The sequence below is a fragment of the Mercenaria mercenaria genome, chromosome 18, assembly GCF_021730395.1.
Source record: "Mercenaria mercenaria strain notata chromosome 18, MADL_Memer_1, whole genome shotgun sequence".
Classification (NCBI taxonomy): domain Eukaryota; kingdom Metazoa; phylum Mollusca; class Bivalvia; order Venerida; family Veneridae; genus Mercenaria; species Mercenaria mercenaria.
In genome coordinates, this window is record NC_069378.1 from 31,362,285 (window position 1) to 31,386,468 (window position 24,184).

Consider the following 24,184-nt stretch of genomic DNA (forward strand, 5'->3'; position numbering starts at 1 on the left):
CTGGTTTAATATTATTAATAACAATAACAAAAGAAGAACAAAAGCACAAAGAAATATCACACTATCTCATGGATTGATGATGTAAATTTTTTCTGATAAAATGAGTCCGTAAATATCGTTCCGATTACAGGCATGATACATATGATGGCTGTAATTTACGAGTACCCTTTCGTTCATTGCACGTGTTTTTCTTGTGTAAGTCTGATGTTCCTGACGAGTATGCATTACTCATCAAAAATTAATATGATTTGACCTCTAAGGTTGCGACCTTGACCCTGAGGTTATGAGATCAGAGACATCTCCGTCAAGGATACAAAGTCGCGGTTGATATCAATGCTGGTTTTAACTAGGTCAAACTTGACATTGACATGGCACTGGAAATTAAACTGCAACAGGCAATGCGTTAATTAGGTCTGTCTTAAGCACACGATATGTGTCCTAAAGAACCACGTGCAACATCCCATGTATGTACACGTCCGCTATAGATTTCTTTCGCACGTAAACACTGAGAATGTGCGCCAGTTTGGAAAGCGCATGAAGTTTTTATTCAAGCTGGCATCCATCATCTAGAATCCTTTGAAAGACTTCTAAATGTTTTAACAAATTTTCTTTTCCCACTGCTTAAAAGAGACGATTTCTTTGGAGACTGGAGCCGGGCTTTTACCATAAGTTTATTGTGATGTTTAGGATCATCTTTTATAGATACTGGGCAACCCTCGGTAGCCAGCCACTCGGTGTCTTTCTTAAAATCATAATCTGAAACGAAATGTAAAAAACGTTATAACAATGTCCAGAGCATTCATTAGACGCCATATCTGGCGTCATTTATATGCTTTAACGTCAATTAGAACTTTACAGAATGAGACTTAAATGTCAAGCGAGACTAGATTTTATCCAAAAAAAATCTAGAATTGATAAACGGTCTTATCAGAGTACGGACACACCATTTGAATAGACTGTACCTGTTTTTAAAAGACGTCTTGCAATGTTTCCAATATGTATTTTATTACAATGCGCAGCCGCAAAGAAACACGACATTCCATTGGCTGTTGTTTTATTGACGTCACACTGATGGTCTATAAGAAATTCTGCAATTTCGTTCCAGCCTCGTTGTAGAGCTCTGTAAATTGGAGGGTTATCAACGGCATCACAGGCATTCACGTCAGCTCCTGAAATCATAAAAAGCGCATGATGTCAACATTTATATACACGCTGACGTATACTTAGACCTTACGTATTTGCTTGTAATCATATTTTTCTGTTTGATGACAATTTGTGCCCAAAATCATCACATCGGGGCTACAGCCACTACCAAAATCAGATTTGTTTCCGGGCGCAGTTGTTATTTCGATATGGCTCTTTGACATTCTAATATTGTTTTTCGTCCAAATAGACCTATTTTGAAATGTTTTGATCACGACCGACCCTGTGGCAAGATAACCTATTTAACACGCGTTATCATCGACGGCTTGAAAGACTTATCGGTTAATAAAGTTTATGAATATAAAAATTGTAATACATAAGCGATAATAACTATGTTAAATTTAGCTTGTATTAAACCGCAAACTTGAGAATTTGTTGAAGGCTTTATATAAGCCTGTTATGTTACTAGAAATAATGTCAGAATTTTAAACTAATTCCAACATAAAGTTTTAAATTATTGATGATTTATAATTTTAGTTATTTATGAAAAAAAAATGAAAGTCAAAGCCAAACTCTGAAAACGAGGTCATATTCAATGGCAGCTTCCTGTAGATTTTAATTAAACAAAGTATTGCAAAGTTATCTAAAAATCAATTTAACAAAATATTAGTTTATCATTTCTTTATTCACCTGCATGCATTACATAATAAAGCAGTTCAAGAAGCATTTTATAAACAATTGCTGTGACTGATTATGAATTTCGAGCAAATACTGATGTTATCATTGCAAGTACCCCACCCATCTGTATATACTTTGTTTTATAAAACCCCTATGAAGGTTTTATCTTGTTCATGACGTTTAATGTTCAACCCCTTTTAACTCCAATACCAACAAGTTTGTTTTAAAAATATGTATGTATAAATTTGATTAGAAGTGCTGTGTTCTGAATTATGACACCTATGTTCTGAATTTTGACACCCCGATGGTTTTTATCTATTTATTTGGGTTTTACGGCGCACCAACACAATATAGGTTATATGGCGCCAAACAGGACTACAAATTTTGGTTCCACATCTCATTTACATCGAAATAAAAATATGAGGTTTGGAATCAAAATTTGCATACCTGCTGGAATCACAGAGTTACTGCAAAACCAAGTGTTAAGACCCTATTAGTCGCCTCTTACGATCATGCAAGGGTAAGGCAGTGGTTTCAATTCTTTCATGACACCCCGATCGTTTTTGACAATGATGATAAAATACTTAACGTAACAAAATCTTAAAATTGTTTGTTTTTTTTCCTGATATTCAACGCAAACATTTATGCTATGGTATACCAGCAGTAGAACAATACAGCATATGGTCCGCAGTAACAGCCAAAATACTTCAGCATTCCAATGTAGTTCCTCCAAAATGTGCCATAATATTTCTGAGAACTTTTTTTTTCTGTGTTTCATTTTCTTACATACTACTTATTCCACACGAAATGTTTATGTTGGAATTTGTTCAATCCCACAATGACCAGCCTAATATGGCATAAGACCACAGTTATTTTTACTATATATTCTATATATTCTATATAGACATTGGACACTATTGCAATTTTGCATGCATTCCAAACCCCCTAAAATACCTGCACTCAACAAAACTATTCAAGAGAAAAAATTCCAGCCACAATAAACATGGAGTTGACCGGCTCTTTTTTTCCCCACCATTTTGAACCAAATTAGATGCGTATGAAGAATACTCTCTAGACGGCCGCAAACAGGCAAAATTGGCCCTATCAAAAAGTCATGTTATGCATATTCTGAATTCTCTGTCAAATTGTACGTGTACGTACTATTTCATATCTCCTCTATTCAATTATGCCAGTTATTGCAGGTCTTTCCCTCAAAATTTCAGCAATATTCACTATCAAACAGAGAAACTTTTTTTCCGCGTAACCATTTCCTTGGTCAACCAAGGGCAAATAACTGTGATCTTGTGCCATATGCCCGATTCCTCACTTACTGTTTTCATTAAAATAATTCGGATAGCGTTATTTCAGTTGTATTGCAATGAACCCAATACCATGCAGACAGACTCAATGGCTTCGGTTAACTGTTTAAACATTTATTTTAACATTTATTTAAACATTAAATCATATCTCTTAGAAACTGATAAATATATTGAGTGTTTCTGTTTTGTTACGATCTGAATGCCTTTAAAATGTTATGACAAGAAATGTACCACACACCAAATGCACACACTGTTTAGCATAAATTAGAAAATCTTAAATGCCAGTGGATTTTCTGGTTTTACTTCACTTTTTTTTTCAATTCAAATTTTCAAAAAAGGGATTTAGTATTTAAAACTAGGATTGTGTTCACAGGACACGAGCACCCCGACATACTGCGCAATCTAATACCACGGTTCTTCAACCATGCAGCTTTGAACCGATTCCTTCAAAGAGAATAATGAGTTGAACACGCAAAATTTCTTCACTATACCCTATATAGTGAAATTAATTAAGGGTCATACACTGGTCAAAATAGCCATAGCCCGTTCTTTATGGTCATATTTAGATAAGGTTGTGCATCTGAGCAACATTGACTCCATTCATTAAAAAGGGCTTAAGGAGTTGAACACACCAAATTTTTTTCATTATGGCCTATTTTGTGAAATTAAAAAGGGACATATTACTAGAAAATAGATACAGAAAAATGTCCATTATTAATGGTCATCTTCACATCAAGGGCCTTCATCTGTCAAACTTTCAAGCATATCCTTTCAATAGTGTTTGAGGAGTTGGCCACACAAGATTTATCTCTATATTTACAGAGCAAAACTATCAAAGGGCTATAACTGCGGTAAAAGTAGTTACATCAAAAGTTCCTTCCATTATGGTCATCTGCACATCAAGCTTGTTCATCTGTGAATGGTTGAAGCAAACCAGGCCAATAATGTGCGAGGAGTTGGACCCCCATCCCCATAAATGTAAGGGCATAAAAAACTGTAAAACACTGGGAAAAAAGGCTTAGAATAACTAAAGTAAATATCTAAAGCAATAGTCGAAAACTTTTGATATACTGTGAAATCAGGAATTTTTGCGAGGGTTTAACTTTTGCCATATTCGTTAACTGTCCGAATTTGTAAAAATAAAATCTCGCGGAAAGCGACATTATTATTGTAAATATTCCTACAAGTGAATTTTCTTCAGCGCCCAATTTTAAGAATAAGGAACGTTTTGCCTCGAGAAATCATATTATTTTACAGTATTCTTTAAAGTGATTTCGGTGCGCTAAAACTTGTTTTGTATACCGTCCACCCCCCTGATATAGTGTGTTAAGTATAATTATATCAATTTATTTCTTGAATAGCGATATATGTCTTTGTAAGTCTGGCGTTTGATACCATTTTTGTATTTCTTATCATTACATATTGGATACAAGCAATGATGAACGAGGAAAACATGAATGTCGGCTTTGTAGAACACTCGTGATAGTAATCAATCAGTATACAAGGTTATTAGACTGGAGAGCACTCTTGCAAATGCTTAATTTAAAATTTTTGCTCAGAAAAAAAATAAGAAGTTCGAATTTTGCGACTGATCTCAAAACAGTTTACATTATAATGTGCCAGTTTTAGGAAACAGTTAATCCTTCGTAAAAGTGATTTTATGATTTTATAATTAATAAAAAATGTTTATGATATTTGTCAAACAGAGAATTTGTTTTCGCATTAGACACCCAGTGAATACCACCTTTCACCGAGTGAACACATTTTTCGCCGATTGAGAACACCTTTTTTACCAACCGAACACCAGATACAGTACTTTGTAATGTAAAATCTGGTGTTCACAAGTAAAAAATATTTTGATCTTACATGTAAAACAAACATTTTTTTTTTTGCATGTTTTGCTTTTTCCATATTTTTTTTATCAAATATTACCGATTTAACATAAGGGGAAATGCCACAGTTGTGTGGGGTTTTTACATAGGCAAAGGAGGAAAAAAATTAACTAGCGGGGAGAATTTTCTTAAACTTTGCATGATCATAGAGCACCCTATTAGAAACAAATTTATGCAAAAAAATCTGGGGGTCCCGGTGCTACTTTTTGAGTTATCTGCACCTGAATGCGAGATTTTTGCTCTTTTAGGTCATTTTCAAGGGCAGATAACTCAAAATCTAGCATACGGATACGTTATTTCATTTCACGTTACTTTTTGTTATTACATTTCCAGTCATTATGCAAAGTTTTAAACCATTCTATCAAACAGAATTTTTGCTGTGTTTCAATGAGTAAACATACGGCTTTTTTCTTGAAAAAAGGGGCATAATTGGAAGAAATTTTCTATTTGTTTGCGTAAGCGACTATAGAATAAAATCCGTCACCTAGAATGCCTGCAAATTTTGTACAGTTGCATGAAATAAAGTAACAAACACTAATCTGAAATCAAATGAAGTGTAACTAACTATTACCTTGAGTTATCTGCCCTTGAAAATGACATAAAAGAGCAAAAAACTCACATTCAGGGGCAGATAACTCAAAAAGTAGCACCGGGACCCCAAATTTTTTTTTCATAAATTTGTTTTTAATATGATGCTCTATGATCATGCAAAGTTTAAGAAAATTCTCCCCGCTAGTTAAAATTTACCTTCTTTGCCTATATAAAAAATCCACGCAACTGTTCCATTTCCCCATAAAAGCGCAACGGTTACAAATAACGTGATCACGTCATAATATTTATGTTGAAAAAAGTCATACGAGTTTCAAACATGTGGCAGGCGTAAATTATTTAAATTCTTGGTGGTTTGTAGATATTTTTCGTTCTGGCGTATTTTTTTTCGAGATTGTTCATAATTCATAATCTCTAGCGCTCAAATAGATGCACGGATACGGTTTTAAGGCTGTGGAATTTCTGGCATCTGTTAAACGCATTTACATGACTTTTTTTGTACAAAAAAAAAAAAACATTTAAAAGATGTCGATATTTAATCTATAAAAAATCCACAAAAATTAAATTAAAAGTGTTGCATGCTTTTAAGGAGTGAGAAGTACTTTATCGTATTATAGACGAGCATGTGTGAAAACGAAAAAGAGCAACTTGTGTGTACTTAAATTTACTATTTTACGTCAACTTTCGTCTGTGGCTTATTTGTTCTAACACTTGAGTCAAAGTTAAAGATGTTTATAAAAGTCATAGAACATTGATTTACACAAACGAGGATGGCGAACTAATAAATAATTACCAACAATCTAAGATACTTGATATCCTTATTATTCTTTATCTAATTTATTTATTACGTTTAATCCTGTTTTAAAGTGCAAGAAAATATTTGTAAACGTGTTGTATGTTTTATTTATGATGTACTTTAAACACGCGCAAAAGTATGGTGGAGCGAGTGCAAATGAGCCGCACCATGAAAAAACCAACATAAGGCATTTATGACCAGCATGGATCCAGACCAGCCTGCGCATCCGCGCAGTCTGGTCAGGATCCATGCTGTTCGCTAACGGTTTCTGTAATTGCAATAGGCTTTGACAGCAAACAGTATGGATCCTGACCAGACTGCGCGGATTATATTTGTCTCCGGTCCACGCGTCAACCGTTGTTTATTGCAAAATATACAGCGATTCACCTCCTTTTCTGTTTATTTTTTATTGCATTGCCACACTGACATCATAAACATAAGTGGGTTTCCATAAAAGATTCACTGTTATCCACCCATATGATCTTGTTGCACTCCTAATGCGTTACGTACTTTTTAGATCATAAATCATGTCATCAGATATACCTTTGATAAGACCAAGGTCAAGGCCGCGTAAAATGTGTGCCTCTTTCGCTTAACAACTGAAAACTGTAGGACCCGTCCTATTAGCTGGATTTTTTTGCACATTCAGATATAACGTGCACCATTTAAATGTTTTCCAGCATTTGTGCCTGTATATTTCATGCCCTATATGCTCTTGTCTAGCTGGAAAAGCATTTGCAACACTGGGTACGTTTTCATATACGAACGAGCTATTCTTGAAAAAAAAAAAAATTAATTATAAAACAGTTAGAGGATGTAATTTTCAGAGTAGTTCTTGACCTAAATTTTCACTCACCGTGCCGCACTAGTAGTTTAACTGCGTCCAGCTGACCGCGTGTGACTGACGCCATCAGAGGTGTCTCACCGTTAAATCCACACACGTTTACGTCTGTTTTACCTAAAAAATCGACAACGGCTATTATTTCTTGCATGCATATAGCCGCAACATAATCTCTTAAAGTAAACGGTATAGACCATTTTCAGTGACTTGATTGTCTCTCTATTTCAGAGACTTGACTGTCTCTCTCTTTTAATGACTTGACATTCAAAATAGGTTAAATTCTATATTGTACACTCATATTATAAACACATGTATATACTATTCTCACTAAATGGACATTTGACAAAGTAGTATACTGTAATATAATCGTATTACGTTTGAATCATTTGACATAGAACTTAGGTAGCAAATACGAACTCAGACCACATAACGACGGTGAATACCAACAAACATTGCAAAAAAAGATGACCATAAGTAATACTCAGTCTCTCATTTCCTGAAAGAAAATACATTTTGTTCCAGAGCTGGTACCGTTCAACAGTTGGTACCAACAGGCTTTGTCATCATGACATTTATCCCTGTTCTAAATTAATATCTTGCTGTATTAAACTATGGTTTCCTGAAACATTTTTTTCTGACCCCCCACCCCTCTCCCCCCAAAAAAACGCTAAAAAGAAATAAGCATCTCTCTAGTATACGAGATCACATATAACAGAAGAAAAAAATATCAGCTGATTATTTCGGTCTTAACTCACCATCTTTTAGAAATACTTCAGCAATGTCAAGATGACCTTTCTCAATGGCTTCGTGTAACGGTGTGTTACCAAGAACATCTTGCTGGTTCGGGCTGCAGCCGGCTTCAACAAGCTGCACGGCCGGGTCCAGCTGCCCATACCGAGCTGAATAAAACAAGAGAGATCTTCCATTTGAGTCCACAGCGTCCACATCTCCGCAGAGACACGGTCCGCTCGAATAACGTATCGTCTGCAACTGTTTGTCTCGCGAGCGTTTCCGAAATCTGCTAATAACACTTCTAGAACTCGGAGAGCTGTCAGAGAGGCTCCAGTTTGATGCGGAAACGACTGAAGGCGATCTCGCCGGAATACTTAGTCTCTGAACCGGATATTTTGATGTAGACATACTCCACATAGATTGGCTGCGCTTGATTTTTTCCACTGTCATTTTGCCCGTTTCTTAGTTCACACTTCCTGAAAAAAAAAGATATCCTTTTTAAAAAAAAAATGTTAGTACATGTAACGTACACAAACTGTGACATCCGCTTCTTTAATTAGCCACCGGGGTCTAATTTACATGAATTTGTAGTTATGAACAAGTATTTTGTGAAATAATTTTGTTAATTCGAATTTACTAACTATTAATAGTTCGGTCTTTTCCAATGACAAGATTTTAAGCTGAGGTAACGCATTTTGAACAAGACCCTTTGGCTAATTACTTATAGTAACGTATATTTAACACCATATATATGTAACATATATATATATCTCATTCATGATTTCCGTTAAGTATGAAAAGTTTTATTGGTTGTTAACCGGAAATAGGTGTGTCAAATGTCATTTTAACTTTATTTCATCTCATATTAAGGTAATGGTCATTTTAACTACAGTGTAACCAGAAATACGTCTGAATCAGCATTATAAATATACATGTACTTATTAAGCAAGGTCACAATAGGCCTAAACATAATATCAATACTTGTGAAGTTTATTCACCGGATCAAAAATATATACTGTAAAAAACAAAACCTAACCATATACGAAACCTTAAATTTAGTCAGTGTCTTACTGTGACTCATAGGAAATGCAAATTTACAAAATATATAAATCATATGTTGTTAGATACAAATGAAACTAAATGTAAACGAAAAAATATTCCGCCATTCTGATACTTGCAAATGTTTTCGCAGAAAAATAGGACATGTTTTTTTGTGTGTAATTACTCCAAAGATATCTTGGTATCATTATTTGCGAATTTCAAGATTGTCTTTCGTGTCTTTTAATCAGTAGACATATATACTGTTCCAAACTAGTATCAAGCAGGCTTGTCATAAAAGAGTTAAAATTTTCATGTTGATCATAAAGCGAGAAAAAAAAAATCAAAACCGGATATTAATTAAGATCCAGAAAAATACAGATTTTTCCTTCCTTCCATTGCTGCAATCACATGACAGATCTTTGCTTGCCATTTCGGTAGCATGTCCACCATGAAATAATTGCATTGCAGAATTTATCGTAGTAACAGTAGGTCACCACTATAAGCCGGGGTCTCATTTTTGAGCTGAATTACATAGTGTTTGTTTGATTGCAAAATATTCTTCTTGCATCAAACATGACCCCATTTTAAAAAATAGCATTGGGAAATCTTTTTAAAAAGTTGTCGGATACACACCTTTAAAATTGATTCTCATTGGAAGTTTTTCTGTTTTATATAGAATAAAAGATCAGCTATGTAGTGTGTTCATAAATAGTTGTTTTTATATTATAAAAAAAACAAGCAAATACCCGTTGTAAAGTGGAATTTTACGTGGAATATTGTAAAAATGTATTTATGTGGCACGAGAATGACATAATATGATTTTTCCTGAATATTTTTCTGTTGTTTAGCTACAGGCTGTTCTTTTGAAGTCTAACTATTCAAAACAAACTTTTAACTTATGTGCAGACTGATCATGGTCTGCACTGCTCGCAAAGGCGCAATCACTTGCCGCCAGCAGGCTAAACCATAAAGTTATCGACTCGCAGCATTTAAAGGACTCGGTCATCGAACAATTTACAATTTTATTACACGTGATTGTAGTAATTACAAGCGGTCAAAAACAAAGTAAGGCTAACTAAGCATATAATATTTGAATATTTTCTAAATGCCATATAATATACACATATTGAATGGCTTGCCGGTCAATAGTTAAAACTATTGCCCGAGGTACGAAAGTTTTGACCATTGACAGGCAAGTCATTCAACAATTGTTTTATTACATGACATAAGGAATGCAATTAATTTTTGTTCTCCTCATTTTGTTTTTACTTCAGTCGAGCAAAATTTAGTGTTGAACTATAGACTGGTCAACAGTGCAAACTATGGACTGGCAATTTACACAAGGAGTCATGTAATAACACTGTATGTTAGCCTCGTAGCTGTTGCAGATAGAGCACTGCGATTGTAGTAATTTATTTAGATCTTTTTTTTACAGTACGTTCATTGATCCAATATTTTTTTAATGAAGCTGCTCAAAGACATATGAACTCGTTTTATTTCAACGATGTTTACAGTGCAACATGGTTACATATCGTTATAACAAGACAAAGCATCCCTTCAGTTTTCGATTCAGTGAATAAAAGCTTTTCAAAACCGGTATGTGTGATTCTCTTCAGTAGATTTATAATATTTGTTATACCCGTCATAATTTTTGTTATGAAGTAGAGAAGAATAAATACTTTGCTATTTAAATAATATTCAAACAATACGCTGATATAAAGAGCTTTACTGTTATTTGTATATGAACTGAGCTACTGAAATATTAAATACTAGTGAGAGAAGAGTAAATATGTGTACCTTATTTCGTCGACAATATCCAAAGTTTAAGCAGTTGAAAGATAATTCGTTCGTAATATCGCAAAAGTTTTGAAAGTTTTAGATAACGCTTAGTTAATATATAAACTCACTGATATCCTAACGCATGCGCAGTCGAATTTTTGATACACACGTCAAAACAGAAAAAAATGTTTTCAAACGAGATTAAGAATTGTAATTCGTGCATTACAAAATGCTATTGAATTGCTGATTACAGTTAATTTCACCACGAAAAAAAAAAAACATAAATAAAATTTCTCTGTGAATTAAACCATTTTACGGATGCGTATATAATAAGATTGATCTACTAAAAGTTTATAAATAGAGATTTTACGCAAATACCGTGCAAGTCGTGAGTTGGTATCAATGTAGTAATCCAATCATAAAAAAATACGTTTCCTCGAATCCATGTGGTTTCTTTACATATGTTCTGTTTAGATTCCTTGAAAAATTTCATCTAATTACTTTTTTTTGTTTGATCACCAAAAAAAAGCGCCTGCGCTGTTATTATCAGATGTAATTAATAATTGAATCCTCAAAGGCCAAACAAAATTTATATATAAAATGGTACGAGTAACAGTTTATTATATTCCAGTATAGTTAAAACTCCTTTAAATTGCTTATCTCGAGCCGTGATTTGTTGTTCCCTTAACCCTTACCCTGCTAAATTTCTAAAATGAGTTCGTCCATCTTCCAATTTGGACAGTACCATTAACTGAAAGGGGTGCTTACCAAAATTTACCGACTGAATTGCGAACAGTGCAGATCTTGATCAGACTGCACGGATGTGCAGGCTGATCTTGGTCTGCACAGGTCGCAAAGAAAGGATCAGTCGTGTTCAACAGGCTAAAGGTTAAAGCCTCATAATGCTAAAAACAGAAGAAAAAGCCGTCAAGGTAGATGATATGCATGGTTCATAACTTGCACGTGAATTTTAACAGACAAAGCCATAAAGGGAGGTAATAAAAACAACAGATTTACTAAATCTTTTTACAATGTTCGTCAGTATTCAGGCCTTAGACAAATATTAGAAAAAAAGTATTACCGGAAAGAAAATTTAACAAGAAATTAATATATCGTTGCCACACTTTAAACAAAGGCATTATGAGTTCAAATCTCTGTCCCGAGCATCCTGATACAGACTGAAATGTTTTTTGAGTGAGACTTTATTTCTTTTCTTTGTCACCTTTTATCATTAAATTCCTAAGATTACAGCGAATTGACATTTAATTTGTACGTTCCGTCCAAAAATAAGAACACTCTTGTAATGTAGGGATGATATGTGAAACGGTTAGGACTCCCCAACCCTCACGCCTACCCGCACTTTCGGTATTTATACATGAACTCCGATGAGAGTACAACATATAAAGGACCATAAATCAGTAAACAAGTTAATTGCAATCAAATTTTTTTTCTAGTTATTCAATACGTTTTACTTAGTTATACTGTACGTACGTATCTATCAATCTGTCAAATGATATCAAATTTACATATACATATGTATTATACAACATGTTTTTATCTCTCTGCCTCTGTTTAAATCAATTTAATTGAGGCGATGTATGACTGTAAAGCTATCATAACATTCGTGGCTGTCTTAAGTCCCGTTTTAAAGTGGAGAAATGCGTATGCTTATAGTTTTAAACAATAATATAGGGCTCCCCATAAAACACAAGTATAACTGATAATACAGGAAGTGTGGGAGTATTTCCTTCATTGTTTCGCCTGACTCACATTGATCTGGACCAAGTTACATGTAAAGCAAACAGTCGTGAAACATCGGGTATTTCCGTATTCTCCGTATAATACAAGGCCGAGGTGGTCGGTAATAAAACATGATGCTGGCACGGTCACCGGAAACAAATAATCAATTTAGCCTATACGGACGTAGTGTTAATTAAAATGCATTTTTAACGGATATGATATGTATGCAAAAAGCAAATTCTTCTAATTGTTCATATGTATTTTTTTATTTGCGTGGTTTAATAACATGTGTTTGGTATTTTATAACTCCCAATGTCACAATAAGGCAAAGTGTATTTTGGTGCATTTTAGCATCAGAGAATCAAACATTTTCCACGTCATTGGATTTACAACACTAAAATATAACAAATTTTACAATCACAGCTACTTTTTCTATATTTGCTGTAGTGTATGGTGTCGTGATCGAACACTTCAAAAAATGAATTCGCAAATATATATTAAAATTACACGTGCACTAGTAATTACGTTTAATGAAGACTGTGATTTAAATATACGAATGTTTGATGTTTAAGACTTTATTCTGTCAATTGGTCACACCAACGGATTCTTTATTACAACAATATACTTAATTCGAAGCGATATTTTTACCATGTTTTATGACTTTTTTGTCCCACCCATTTTACCTACGTCTAGACTGACGTAGCCTTAAGAAAAGGGCATATATGTTCACATCTGATAATACACCTTATCAGCTAAGGACATTAGGGTACACAGATACCCTTAATAACAATAAAAGGGTTAGAATATCCACCGATAATACTGAGGGCATCCGTGATAGACTTTTTGCTGCACTGGCTTCACATGGCTTGCACTTCACGTGCATGGGTTTGAGTCACGTCCGGGATAAAAATTTCTTTCATGCGACGGAACTGTGAAGCTGGGCTACAGCCAATGGGTGGTTCTGCTCCTGCCTGTAGAAGTAATGCTGAAGGAGCAATAATATCCAAACGAGGCGTCTCGACATAACTTAGAATTTAAACCCCGAACAAAAACCAATAAAAGTCACACTCGATTTTGACTTACTTCTCTTTGTCAAACTTAAACGACTACAATCCTCTGTTGTCATGAAGCTAGGCGGTATATCAGTATTGACCTGATATTAGCTGGGAAAACGAGGTTAACATTTGCGTCGTGTACTTACAAGACACATAAATCTATGAAAAACACGATAAAGACCAAGGAAATGACATTGAAAACTTTTTAATAAAGTCGTTGGCCGTTCTTGAACCTACAGATTTTTTTTAAAGTTTATTACTTGCCAAGGTGGAGCGAATTCTTTATATTAAAGAACAAGTTTGTTAATTAGCAGCCGCCCACATCGTTTGATGTGTGATAGGGTTTTGACGTCTTAAAATGCATCTTTTTATGATATGAAGTTTTTGTTGCATTAACTGCTGACCACACAGACCGAAAATTTATCCGCAAACACGAAAATGAAAATGATATTCGCATAACAGTGGAATCAAATAATTCTTATTTTCCTTTGTTGTTTTTTCCATAAATGCAATGAAATATCTTGCTGACAAATAGCTGACAACTTCACTACATGTGTTAGTAAAAACTAACGAGTTGAGACAAACTGTCATCAGTCAAATGGTCACAGAAAAGTTGAACGAGCTTTTTCAGTGTTTATCGGAACGAATTATTCTTTCTTGCATCAAAAATGACAACCAATCAAATTTCTCTTTAGTGTAAGGGAAATTATGTAAAGACATATACTTGTGGAAACAGTCTAGTATTGCGGGTTAGTGTGAAAACGCAGTGCGAGTCAGTGTGGAAACAGTGGTAGTGTGGGTTAATGTGGAAACGTTGATAGTGCAAGTGCGGAAACAGTGGTAGTGCGGGTTACTGTGGGACTAGTGGTATGGTAGGTTAATGTGGAAACTGTGGCACAGTTGGTTAATGTGGAAACGGTGATAATGCAAGTGTGGAAACAAGTGAGGATTAGTGTGGAAACGGTGGCAGCGTGTGGAAACAGTGGTAGCGTATTTTTATGTTGATACGACGGTAGTATGGGTAAATTTGGAAACAGTGGCAGTGCAATTGGTGTGGAAACAGTGGTAGTGTAGTTCAGAGTGGAAACAGCTGCAGTGCGGTTGGTAGTGAGGATTAATGTGGAAACGGTAGTAGTGCAGGTTAGTGTGGAAACAGTTACAGTGCGGGTGTTGTGTAATCAGTGTATGTGAGGGTAAGGGTGGAAACAGTGGTAGCGTGGCTTAATGTGGAAACGGCAGTGCAGGTTAGAGTGAAAACGGTAGTAGAGAGGTTTATATTGGAAACAGTGGTAATGAGGGTTAGAGTTTAAACAGTGGTAGAGAGGGTTAGAGTGGAAACAGTGGTAGTGAGGATTAATGTGGAAACGTTGATATTGGAGAAAAGTGTGGAATCAACTGTAGTGCGGGTGTTGTGGAAGCAGTGGTAGAGAGGGTTAGAGTTGAAACTGTGGTAGAGAGGATTAGAGAGGAAACAGGGTTAGTGAGGGTAAGGATGGAAACTGTTTTAGTTCGGGGTAAGGCTGGAAACAGAGGTAAGATGGGTTAGAGTGGAAACAATGGAAGTGAGGGTTAGAGTACTAACAGTGGTAGAGAGGGTTAGAGTGCTAAAAAATGGAAGTGAGGGTAATAGTGGAAACAATGGAAGTGAGGGTAATAGTGGAAACAGTGGTAGGGAGGGTTAGAGCGGAAACAGTGGTAGGGAGGGTTAGGATGCTAACAGTGGAATTGAGGGTAAGAGTGGAAATAATGGAAATGAGGGTAATAGTGGAAACAGTGGTAGGGAGGGTTAGAGTGCAACATTGGATGTGATGGTAAGAGTGGAAACAGTGGAAGTGAGGGTAAAAGTGCTAACAGTGATAGAGTGGAAACAGTGGTAGGGAGGGTTAGAGTGATTACAGTGGAAGTGAGGGTAAGAGTGGGAACAGTGAAAGTGAGGGTAGACCGCTAACAGTGGTAGAGAGGGTTACAGTTGAAACAGTGGAAGTGAGAGTTAGAGTGCTAATAGTGTAGGGAGGGTTAAAAGTTGAAACATTGGTAGATAGGGTTAGAGTGGCAACAGCGGTAGGGAGGGTTAGAGTGATTACAGTGGAAGTGAGGGTCATAGTGGAAACAGTGGAAGTGGGGGTAAGAGTGGTAACATTGGTAGATATGGTTAGATTGGAAACAAAGGTATTGACGGTTTGGGTGGAAATAGTGGTGGTGAGGGTTAGAGTAGAAACAGTTGTAGTGTCGGCTGGGGTGGAAACAGTGGTAGTGTGGTTAATGTTGAAACGTTGATATATAATGTAGGGACAGTTATTATGCGGGTTTATGTGGAATCACTGCCAGTGCGGGAGATGTGGAAACATTTGTAGTGTAATGTTATGGTAGTGCACAGTTAAGTTATATTTTAATGGAATATTGAAAAAGTTTCGGCTACGCTCCATACTATATCCACTGGCTTTTAATCTGGAGTTGTCCTAAACCCACGTTTGCATCTGTAACCTCCTTCGGTCAAGTACCGTTCACTTTTTAAACAGCTGCACTACGATAATCTTGCATGTGCACCTTGACAGGCAAAACAAGCAGCAATGCAGTAACATAATTATTATACAATCATGTAAATGTGACGTCAAAAATGTCCGTCATACATCATATTATCATCAAAGTAAATAGAATTTTGATAAAAAGAACTGGTGTACATGATTGTTTTATCACAGTGTAAATATTGTCATTAATTGTAAACACGAACCAACCATCATTTTTGAACCGACAATACCATGGGAATGTCCGAACTGTTTACAGATAGACGTTTGAATACATGTAGTATTTAATTTTTACAAACAGAATGATATTTAAGATTCAAAAGCAACATGTTTTTCCATAGTGTTTAAATATCTTCACCTACCGTTCGCTCGAGCATTAATGATTCGAGCGCCTGGATTCACCTGAGCAATTCATACGAACCTTGTGGATATCCTTATACTCGGATTTGAGCATTTTTCTCACCCACTTTGCCACCTCGAGCGATAGGTGTTTTACTGTATCGATGGTTTGTGCACGTTCATTTAATGTCATTCTTTTATACTACCACTAAGGGTTGTCAGTCACATTTAAGCAACATTTTAAACTTTTCTGTTACAGGTTTATTTAAAAAAAAAAAAAAGAAAAAAAGACCTATTATGTAGAGCTGGATCTCTATTAAAAATGCATGTTTTATTGATTTTATGAACATTTAATAAAAGTATTCTGAAAAAAAAAACAACAAAAAAAACAACTGTGTGTTTCGTTTCAATACAGTTAAAAAGGGTAATACTCTTGTATTTGATAAATATTTGGATATTTAAAAAAATTGAACCAAAAGGCAATTTATAAAACTGTATATGAGCCGCGCCATGTGAAAACCTACATAGTGGCTTTGCGACCAGAATGGATCCAGACCAGCCTGCGCATCCGCGCAGTCTGGTCAGTATCCATGCTGTTCGCATTCAAAGCCTATTGCATTTAGAGAAACCATAAGCGGACAGCATGGATCCTGACCAGACTGCTGGTCGCAAACGCACTATGTTGGTTTTCTCATGACGCGGGTCATATAGCTTCTGAATTTATTTTCTTCTAATCTATCTTAGTTGTACAACCAATATAGGAAAACGGAGGTAACAGTAATTTTTAAGATTGGTATTTCTATAATGAATTTCAAATAAATACATATACATGTAGTTATTAATGCAAATATAACAATTATAATATGATAGATTTTTCATATATATCATTCCTGAGGTAAAGTATGTTTATCGAATTAAAAATGGGTAAAATAGGTCAACAAGTATAGGAAAATCAAGTTAAAAAATACCTCCAGCTTAAATCCAACATGTATTAAGTGTTTAATGAACACTAATAAGTGTAAAATCATCGGATTTTAAAGGTTACATATCAAAAATCTGATTAACTACCTTTAAACATTAATTTCAAATTATATACTTTGTCAATTGTATAACATATGAAAGGGGAAGTAAAAAATATACGGCTTTTCATATACGCCACAAGATGTATCCCCCTTCCATAAATTTCCGTTCCCGCGTCACACGTGTTTCTATTTAAGTAAAGATAAGAAAAGGTGTGTTTAAAGCAACACTCAAGATACAAGATACAAATTTTATTTAAAGTCGGTGTTAATATACAGACAACATTAGCTATGTATAGCTATTGACCGACATGAATAACAATAGTATATTTAATAACATAATAAAGATGTACCTATTAAAAGAGTTACAACATTAGCAACTCAAAGTTTATAAATAGTACATGAGTTAAACATAAAAATTGGTTAAACCTGAAATACATCTGTTAATCATGGCCTAGGCCTAGAAGCTAGTTAAAAGCAAATAGATGTTAAAACTCTGAACTGAAAAAGAACACTAACGCGTTTTTAGAAAATGGTTTAAGACATCTACCACATCAAATCAGATTTGTTATGGACTGATTAACAGCTGTATTTCAGAAGTCAATAAAAGAAACTTCAGAGACGCATGTTAAATTACGGTCTTTGATTTAGTGCTAAAAGTTGATAAAACAACAAACGATTGTCCAATTTCAGTTTTAAGCGTTCGTTACACAAGCTATTTTTTACTTGTACAGTATTTTTATCAAATCACGATTACATTCTTCTAGGCGAGTTCTGAACATGATTATAAATGAGGAAAATTGTCAGTCACTTGCGGTGATAAAAGTTACCGAAACGCATACGAAAATTTACCAAACATGAATAAAAACAGATCACATAAACAAACTGTAAAATTATCCCACCTGGTTCACCGGCATCATCAACATAATGATCATCAAGCTCGTCTTCGGACAGCATGTCCGTATCAGCAAACATGTCATAGTCAGCTCCTGTTTGAACTTCAATAGCATTGAATATATCCATCTTTCTTTCTTCTCGGATATTTTTGTTTGTGGCTGGTGTTTGCCAGTTACTGTCGTTCCTTTTCTTCAAATTTGGTCTCTTGTCGGCTTCCTTATCAACATATACCCTAACATCAACATCGCTTTCACTTCTTGGAGCAAACCTTTCATGTCGTCTGACAATGTTGTCTGCACTTGCAGACACATAGACGCGCGTGACAATTATGTCGTCATCATCTTCATCAGAACTCTGACCATAATAATCGTCGTTATTATTCTCTTCTCGGCAACATATATCTCGGAAACAAAAAGCACAACATATACGCTCAAAAAGTCTTTGAAGCTTGGAGGTTTTTCCCCGTCTCCGTCCCGCCATTTTGTTTACATAACAACAAACGTTAGCATACTATGGTAACGTCGTCATGCGACGTCACAAACGGCGTCACATGACGTTGAACGTCACTAGACATTCGATCAGTATTACAATGTCATCGGTGAGTTGAGGGGAGATTTTATAAATTACATCAAGGAAAATATATTCTTAATTGACAGTATTTCAGATTCAAACTGTGACTTTCTTTCAGATGAATGAATAGAAGATGCCGTAAAAATATGTTTTTCCTGTATATCAACTGAAATGTTGACAAAAGTTATAGATCTATAGCAAAAATCCGATATCAAAGACGATTTTTATAATATCTTGAACATATCCAATTCCTGTCACTAAATTTTTTATCTTATTTCAAATGACAATAACAGTTTTTAATGGTTGTTCACATTTATACTGTGTTTTAGTTAAATACAAATGTACTTGCATGTAAGTGCGTACTATTTAAATCGTAATGTACAGTATTGTAAATGCACACTACACTTGTTAATGTTATGTTTTGATAATTGCTCATACTTTAAAAAATGAAAGTTGGGTCTGGTATTCCATTATCTTGAAGTTAAAATTTTCCGAAAGATGAAGTGTTCTTATTTTTATATTAAGATGCCAACCCAAGTCCTTAATTTACAAAAATGTAAGTTAGCATATTTGAGCCGTGCCATGGGAAAACCAACATAGTGGGTATGCGACCAGCATGGATCCAGACCAGCCTGCGCATCCGCGCAGTCTGGTCAGGATCCATGCTGTTCGCTAACAGTTTCTCCAATTCCAATAGGCTTTAAAAGCGAACAGCATGGAGCCTGACCAGACTGCGCGGATGCGCAGGCTGGTCTGGATCCATGCTGGTCGCATACCCACTATGTTGGTTTTCTCATGGCACGGCTCATTTCCCTTTTTTGTCTCAAATCTTCTCACTTATCTATACTACTGTATATCACTGCAAAAATAGTTTCCACTTTTTCAACTAGCAAACCTTTTCTCACTAGGCATAGTAGAATAAGTGGCCAAAAAATCAACTTTTTTCTTAAAACCTGCTTCAAAAACATATATACTGGTATATATAAACTGAAATAGAAAGGCACCAATACCATTATTTCATTATCGATAAACATTGAAGATTTCGTTCAAGAACAAAACAAGAATCAAAATGGTAAAGGTATATAATAAAAGGGTCATTATAACAGTAGCTAGATCTGGGACTTTGTATTCGGCTCTCGTGGATTTTGCAAGGTCGGATCACACTCGGCGCTTGCGCGCCTCGTGAGATCCGATCTGGCAAAATCCACTCGAGCCGAATACTGCATCCCAGATCAAGCTACTATTATAATAACACTATTATATTTGAACGAGTACCCAGCTGAGAAAACCATATTGGACGAGTCGCTAGACTGTACTGGTACAGAATCCAGGAAACTGCCCGCCGTTACATGACTGAAATACTGTTATTTAAATGGCGTTAAACACAAAACAACAACACAATAATATATAGGCGATATGTGTCACTTTTAATAGAAACTCACACTATTGTAGTGATAAAATAGTTACAGTGCTGAAAACTTTTAAAACATCAAACCAGTTTTAAACATTGATGATGGCATAATTATCATTAATCAAATTCATGCACGTGAAAATGAGTAAAACTCCGGTTTCAGGATATTAATTTTGAGGCAAAAATGACCCAAAATGTACACCTTGCGGGACCTGTATCAAATTCTACGCAAATCACAGACACAGACATAAAACACATGTATAGTTTTAAAGCAAGTGACCAGACAAAAATACTGGTGTATCATAACCGTTTCCTTTTTCACCAAATTTGAGCTGAATATGGATGGATGGATGCCCGTTTACATCTACCTATTTATTTAAAGAACGTACCCGGACTAAATACGAAATTGGCCCCTGCCATTTTCATACACAGGTCTATTTTCCTTGATAAAAAGCGACAATCAGTTAAGATACAGCATGCTTAATTGATTCACCGTCACTTTCATGTTTCTGAAAGGGGTATATAGATCTTGCGCAATTAAGTTCTACAAATGAGTGAAATTCTAGAAAGTAAACCAAACAAGAAATATCTTTAAAAATGATACTCGGCGAATTGTAATAAGGAAAGAAGTTTATGAATTTTTCATCTAACATTCATCTTTCATCTAACATTTTTTCAAATTGCAAAACTAAACACCGCACTTTAACAATTTAAATTGTTCTTTTTTAATTTTTCGCAAAGGTTTCGTAGGGTTGCAATTTTGTTTCGTTTATCCTTAGACGAATAATTACAGCAGTAGTTGGATGAAGATTCATGAAGCGGTTCATGAGAAGAGTCATTAAACGTAATTTTTTTAGCTAAATTGGTCCCTATCCCCATTATTAACAAAATAGAAAGGAGACCTTACGATATTGTTACACACGAGTTTGAAATAAGTTCATTACATTTTAGTGGTTAATGCGAAGAAAGCGCATATCTAACTTTAGCAAATTAGTGGTCCCATAGGGCCCAGGTTCCTGATCAATAAATTTGGAAGAGACCTTTAATGATGCTCAGACAAGCATGACAACAGATCCACCAGCTGTTCATGAGACGCTGTATAAAGGCTATTTCTACGTATTAGCTCTAGCCACCTCTAAGGGGTCAAATGTCCCAAGCTGAACAAAGTTTGGCCTGCGGGCCTAAATAAAGATGTTACTAATCAGTTTGATTAGAATACATAAAAAAAATCAATTAAAGCATTTTTTAATTTATTATTTTTTATTTTATTTCTAAATAAGCGCAACTATATGGCGCCTTAAAACAAAATGCATTATTCGCATTTCATAACTTTTACAATGACGTCACACACCTAAAAAAGTGAAGGTCAGCAAAACATACAATGTAATTTATTTCAATATTTCTGTTTCTAAGCAAAGTTTGAACCGTAGTATATCACACAGAAAACTGTATGCAGCGACCTTCATTCAGTTTATATGAATTCAGTCATATATCGCATATACATAATAAAACAGATTTCAACTGAGTTCAATATTTTGCATACCATACTAAAAAAAATATTCTAAATAATAAATTAGTTAAATATATTTAAAAACAAATATATCAAAGCAAACAAAGTATCATTTTAATAGCAATCTGAATAAGTCACAAAAGCAAAAACTTTCATATACAGACGACAATTGTAACAAGGAAAATCTTTTAAAAAGCACTTCTCTACATAAAAGACTCTTATCACACCCCTTATTCATGTGAACGCAGACCCGTAATTCACTTCTTCTTTAATTTGATAATATGTTGGTATTGAACTGGTTTTTATCATATTTATTAATTTACTATTCATTTTGAGATATACAATATTCTTGCTAAATATACTGACCAAAGTTTAGCTTTAAAACTGTGAACAGCGTCGTTTAGAAAAATCGCCTTTGTGCAGATGAAGAAATTGACACTCTCGTCCAGTCAGGCAGAGTGTTGCATAAATCTTCCATTTTGATAAATTATCTATAATGCGTTATCAAGTAATTTGATTTGCAAACTGAAGTCACGTGGCTTAGGTAACGAATTCGTTCTTAGACGGCGTTCGCCGAAAAACACAGTTTTAGAATGCTACGCTTATACATAAAGAGCGGCATATCTTAGTGGTATATTACCCGTATAATCAAGTTATAGTATGTTTAGATGCAAGATTCAGTAATTTGTTCATTACCAATAATGTTGACTAACAGTATGATCTCACGTGCAATGTACTGTTCCATATTAAATATCAATGTATGTACGGTAAGTCGAAAAGATCTCTTAACTGGGCTCCTGAACAGTGTCAGGACAACGAGCCCCTACGACTTCTACAAATATACCAGTTTTATGACAAGGGTGCCATTGTGAACCTAAAGTGACGACCTTTCCACCAGTAAATTACATCTGGCATTTGAATACAGATGAGCGATAGTAAAACGGCAACAAATCCTGATCAGAACGAATCAAATGTCATTTGGACAGATGCTTGAATATCTAAGCAAGTAACTTGCAAAATACATGTCTATGCGGATCATTGTGACTGAACATAAGCTCAGCCATTTCTATTTACAACATGTTTTTACATTTTAGACACACATTCATAGCATATCCTTTCCATAGACGTAACGTACTACAACGTTACATTATAAGCCTCTGGTGGCAGTTTCTATGATAAAAATGAGTAAAATTCCTGTTTCAGGACACTAAATTTTAGGCAAAAAATGGCCCAAAATGTACACCTTGCGCGACCTGTATCGAATTCTACGCAAATCACAGACACAGACCTAAAACACATGTATACTTTTAAAGCACGTGACCAGACAAAAATACTGGTGTGTCATAACCGTTTCCTTTTTCACCAAATTTGAGCTGAATATGGATGGATGGCCGTTTCTATTTCGTCTGACTTCCGTTACCTCAGGTTAGATTTTAGACCCGGCCGTCTACATGGGACTAGGAAAATCGATTCAAGCATTTATTTATTTAACCCAATAATTACTCTTACGCAGGAATCTTAAGTTCTATAAACACCATAAATAACCAGTTGAATATAAATGCCTTTAAAGTACATCTACCTATTTAATTTAAAAAAGAAACGTACCCGGGCTAAATACGAAACTGGCCCCTCCACTTTAATGCACAGGCCTATTTTCCTTGTAAAACAGCGACACGCAGTTAAGCTATAGCGGTCAAATGATTCACCGTCAGTTTCATTTTTGGTTGCGGGTTTATCCCGCTACCAAAGTTAAGTGTATTTTTGACAATCATGTAGCATCTTTATTTGATTCCAAATCACATATTCAAAGGATGTTCATGTGCTACACAAAGTAGTCCCATTCATGAACAATGCGTATGAATTATCAATGATCAAGCAGTTCTTATTCATCCTCTATCCATTCACACTGGCCATTTAGATTATATAAGATCTGTCAATGATTAGGTGTTCCAGCCCATGGTTACATCACTGACTTCCAGCTGTTCATGTAAGGTCAGGCAGAGTTTATCTTAGATATGAGGCACATTAGTTTTGTTTCTTATACATGTATATTTATAGATTGGCATTTAAAGTGAAAATAACTCAAGCAAAACCCGCAACCACCAGACATCTCAAGGCTTTGATTTATGAAAGGGGTATATAGATCTTGCGCAATTAAGTTCTACAAATCAGTGAAATTCTAGAAAGTAAACCATCGCGGCGATGGATTCCATCAGGAATGAGATGTCGAGAGTGACTAATATAAGTTGTAGAACTTCCTTCGCAATCGACCAAAAATAAGTTATGTATAAACTAAACCAAAAACCCATGTGTTAGAATGCTACGCTTATATAAATACATTGACAGAA

General features: G+C 35.1%; 1 protein-coding gene across 2 annotated transcripts; it reads right to left on the reverse strand.

Annotated features, from left to right (window-relative positions):
- Positions 1–18,816, reverse strand: LOC123539322 (histone-lysine N-methyltransferase EHMT1-like). Of its 2 annotated transcripts, none has more exons than XM_053530205.1 (5): positions 18,351–18,816; positions 7,974–8,426; positions 7,234–7,335; positions 963–1,169; positions 1–756 (listed from the first exon to the last, which is right to left on the reverse strand). In XM_053530205.1, the coding sequence occupies exons 2-5, from the start codon at positions 8,398–8,400 to the stop codon at positions 563–565; spliced, it is 930 nt and encodes a 309-aa protein (XP_053386180.1). In that variant the 5' UTR covers positions 8,401–8,426; positions 18,351–18,816; the 3' UTR covers positions 1–562. The 2 variants fall into 2 exon arrangements, with proteins under 2 accessions (XP_053386180.1, XP_045179821.2); XM_045323886.2 differs by lacking the exon at positions 18,351–18,816 and adding an exon at positions 10,789–10,919.
- Positions 18,817–24,184: the final 5,368 nt, after the last annotated feature.

What these genes read in the sequence shown, in the direction of transcription:
- LOC123539322 (XM_053530205.1), bottom strand. Translation starts at nt 8,400, where the DNA reads ATGACAGTGGAAAAAATCAAGCGCAGCCAATCTATGTGGAGTATGTCT. An exon ending in TGAAGTATTTCTAAAAGATG is followed by an intron (nt 7,336 to 7,973) that starts GTGAGTTAAGAC and finishes TCGATTTTTTAG; the next exon opens with GTAAAACAGACGTAAACGTG. An exon ending in AAGACGTCTTTTAAAAACAG is followed by an intron (nt 757 to 962) that starts GTACAGTCTATT and finishes ATTTCGTTTCAG; the next exon opens with ATTATGATTTTAAGAAAGAC.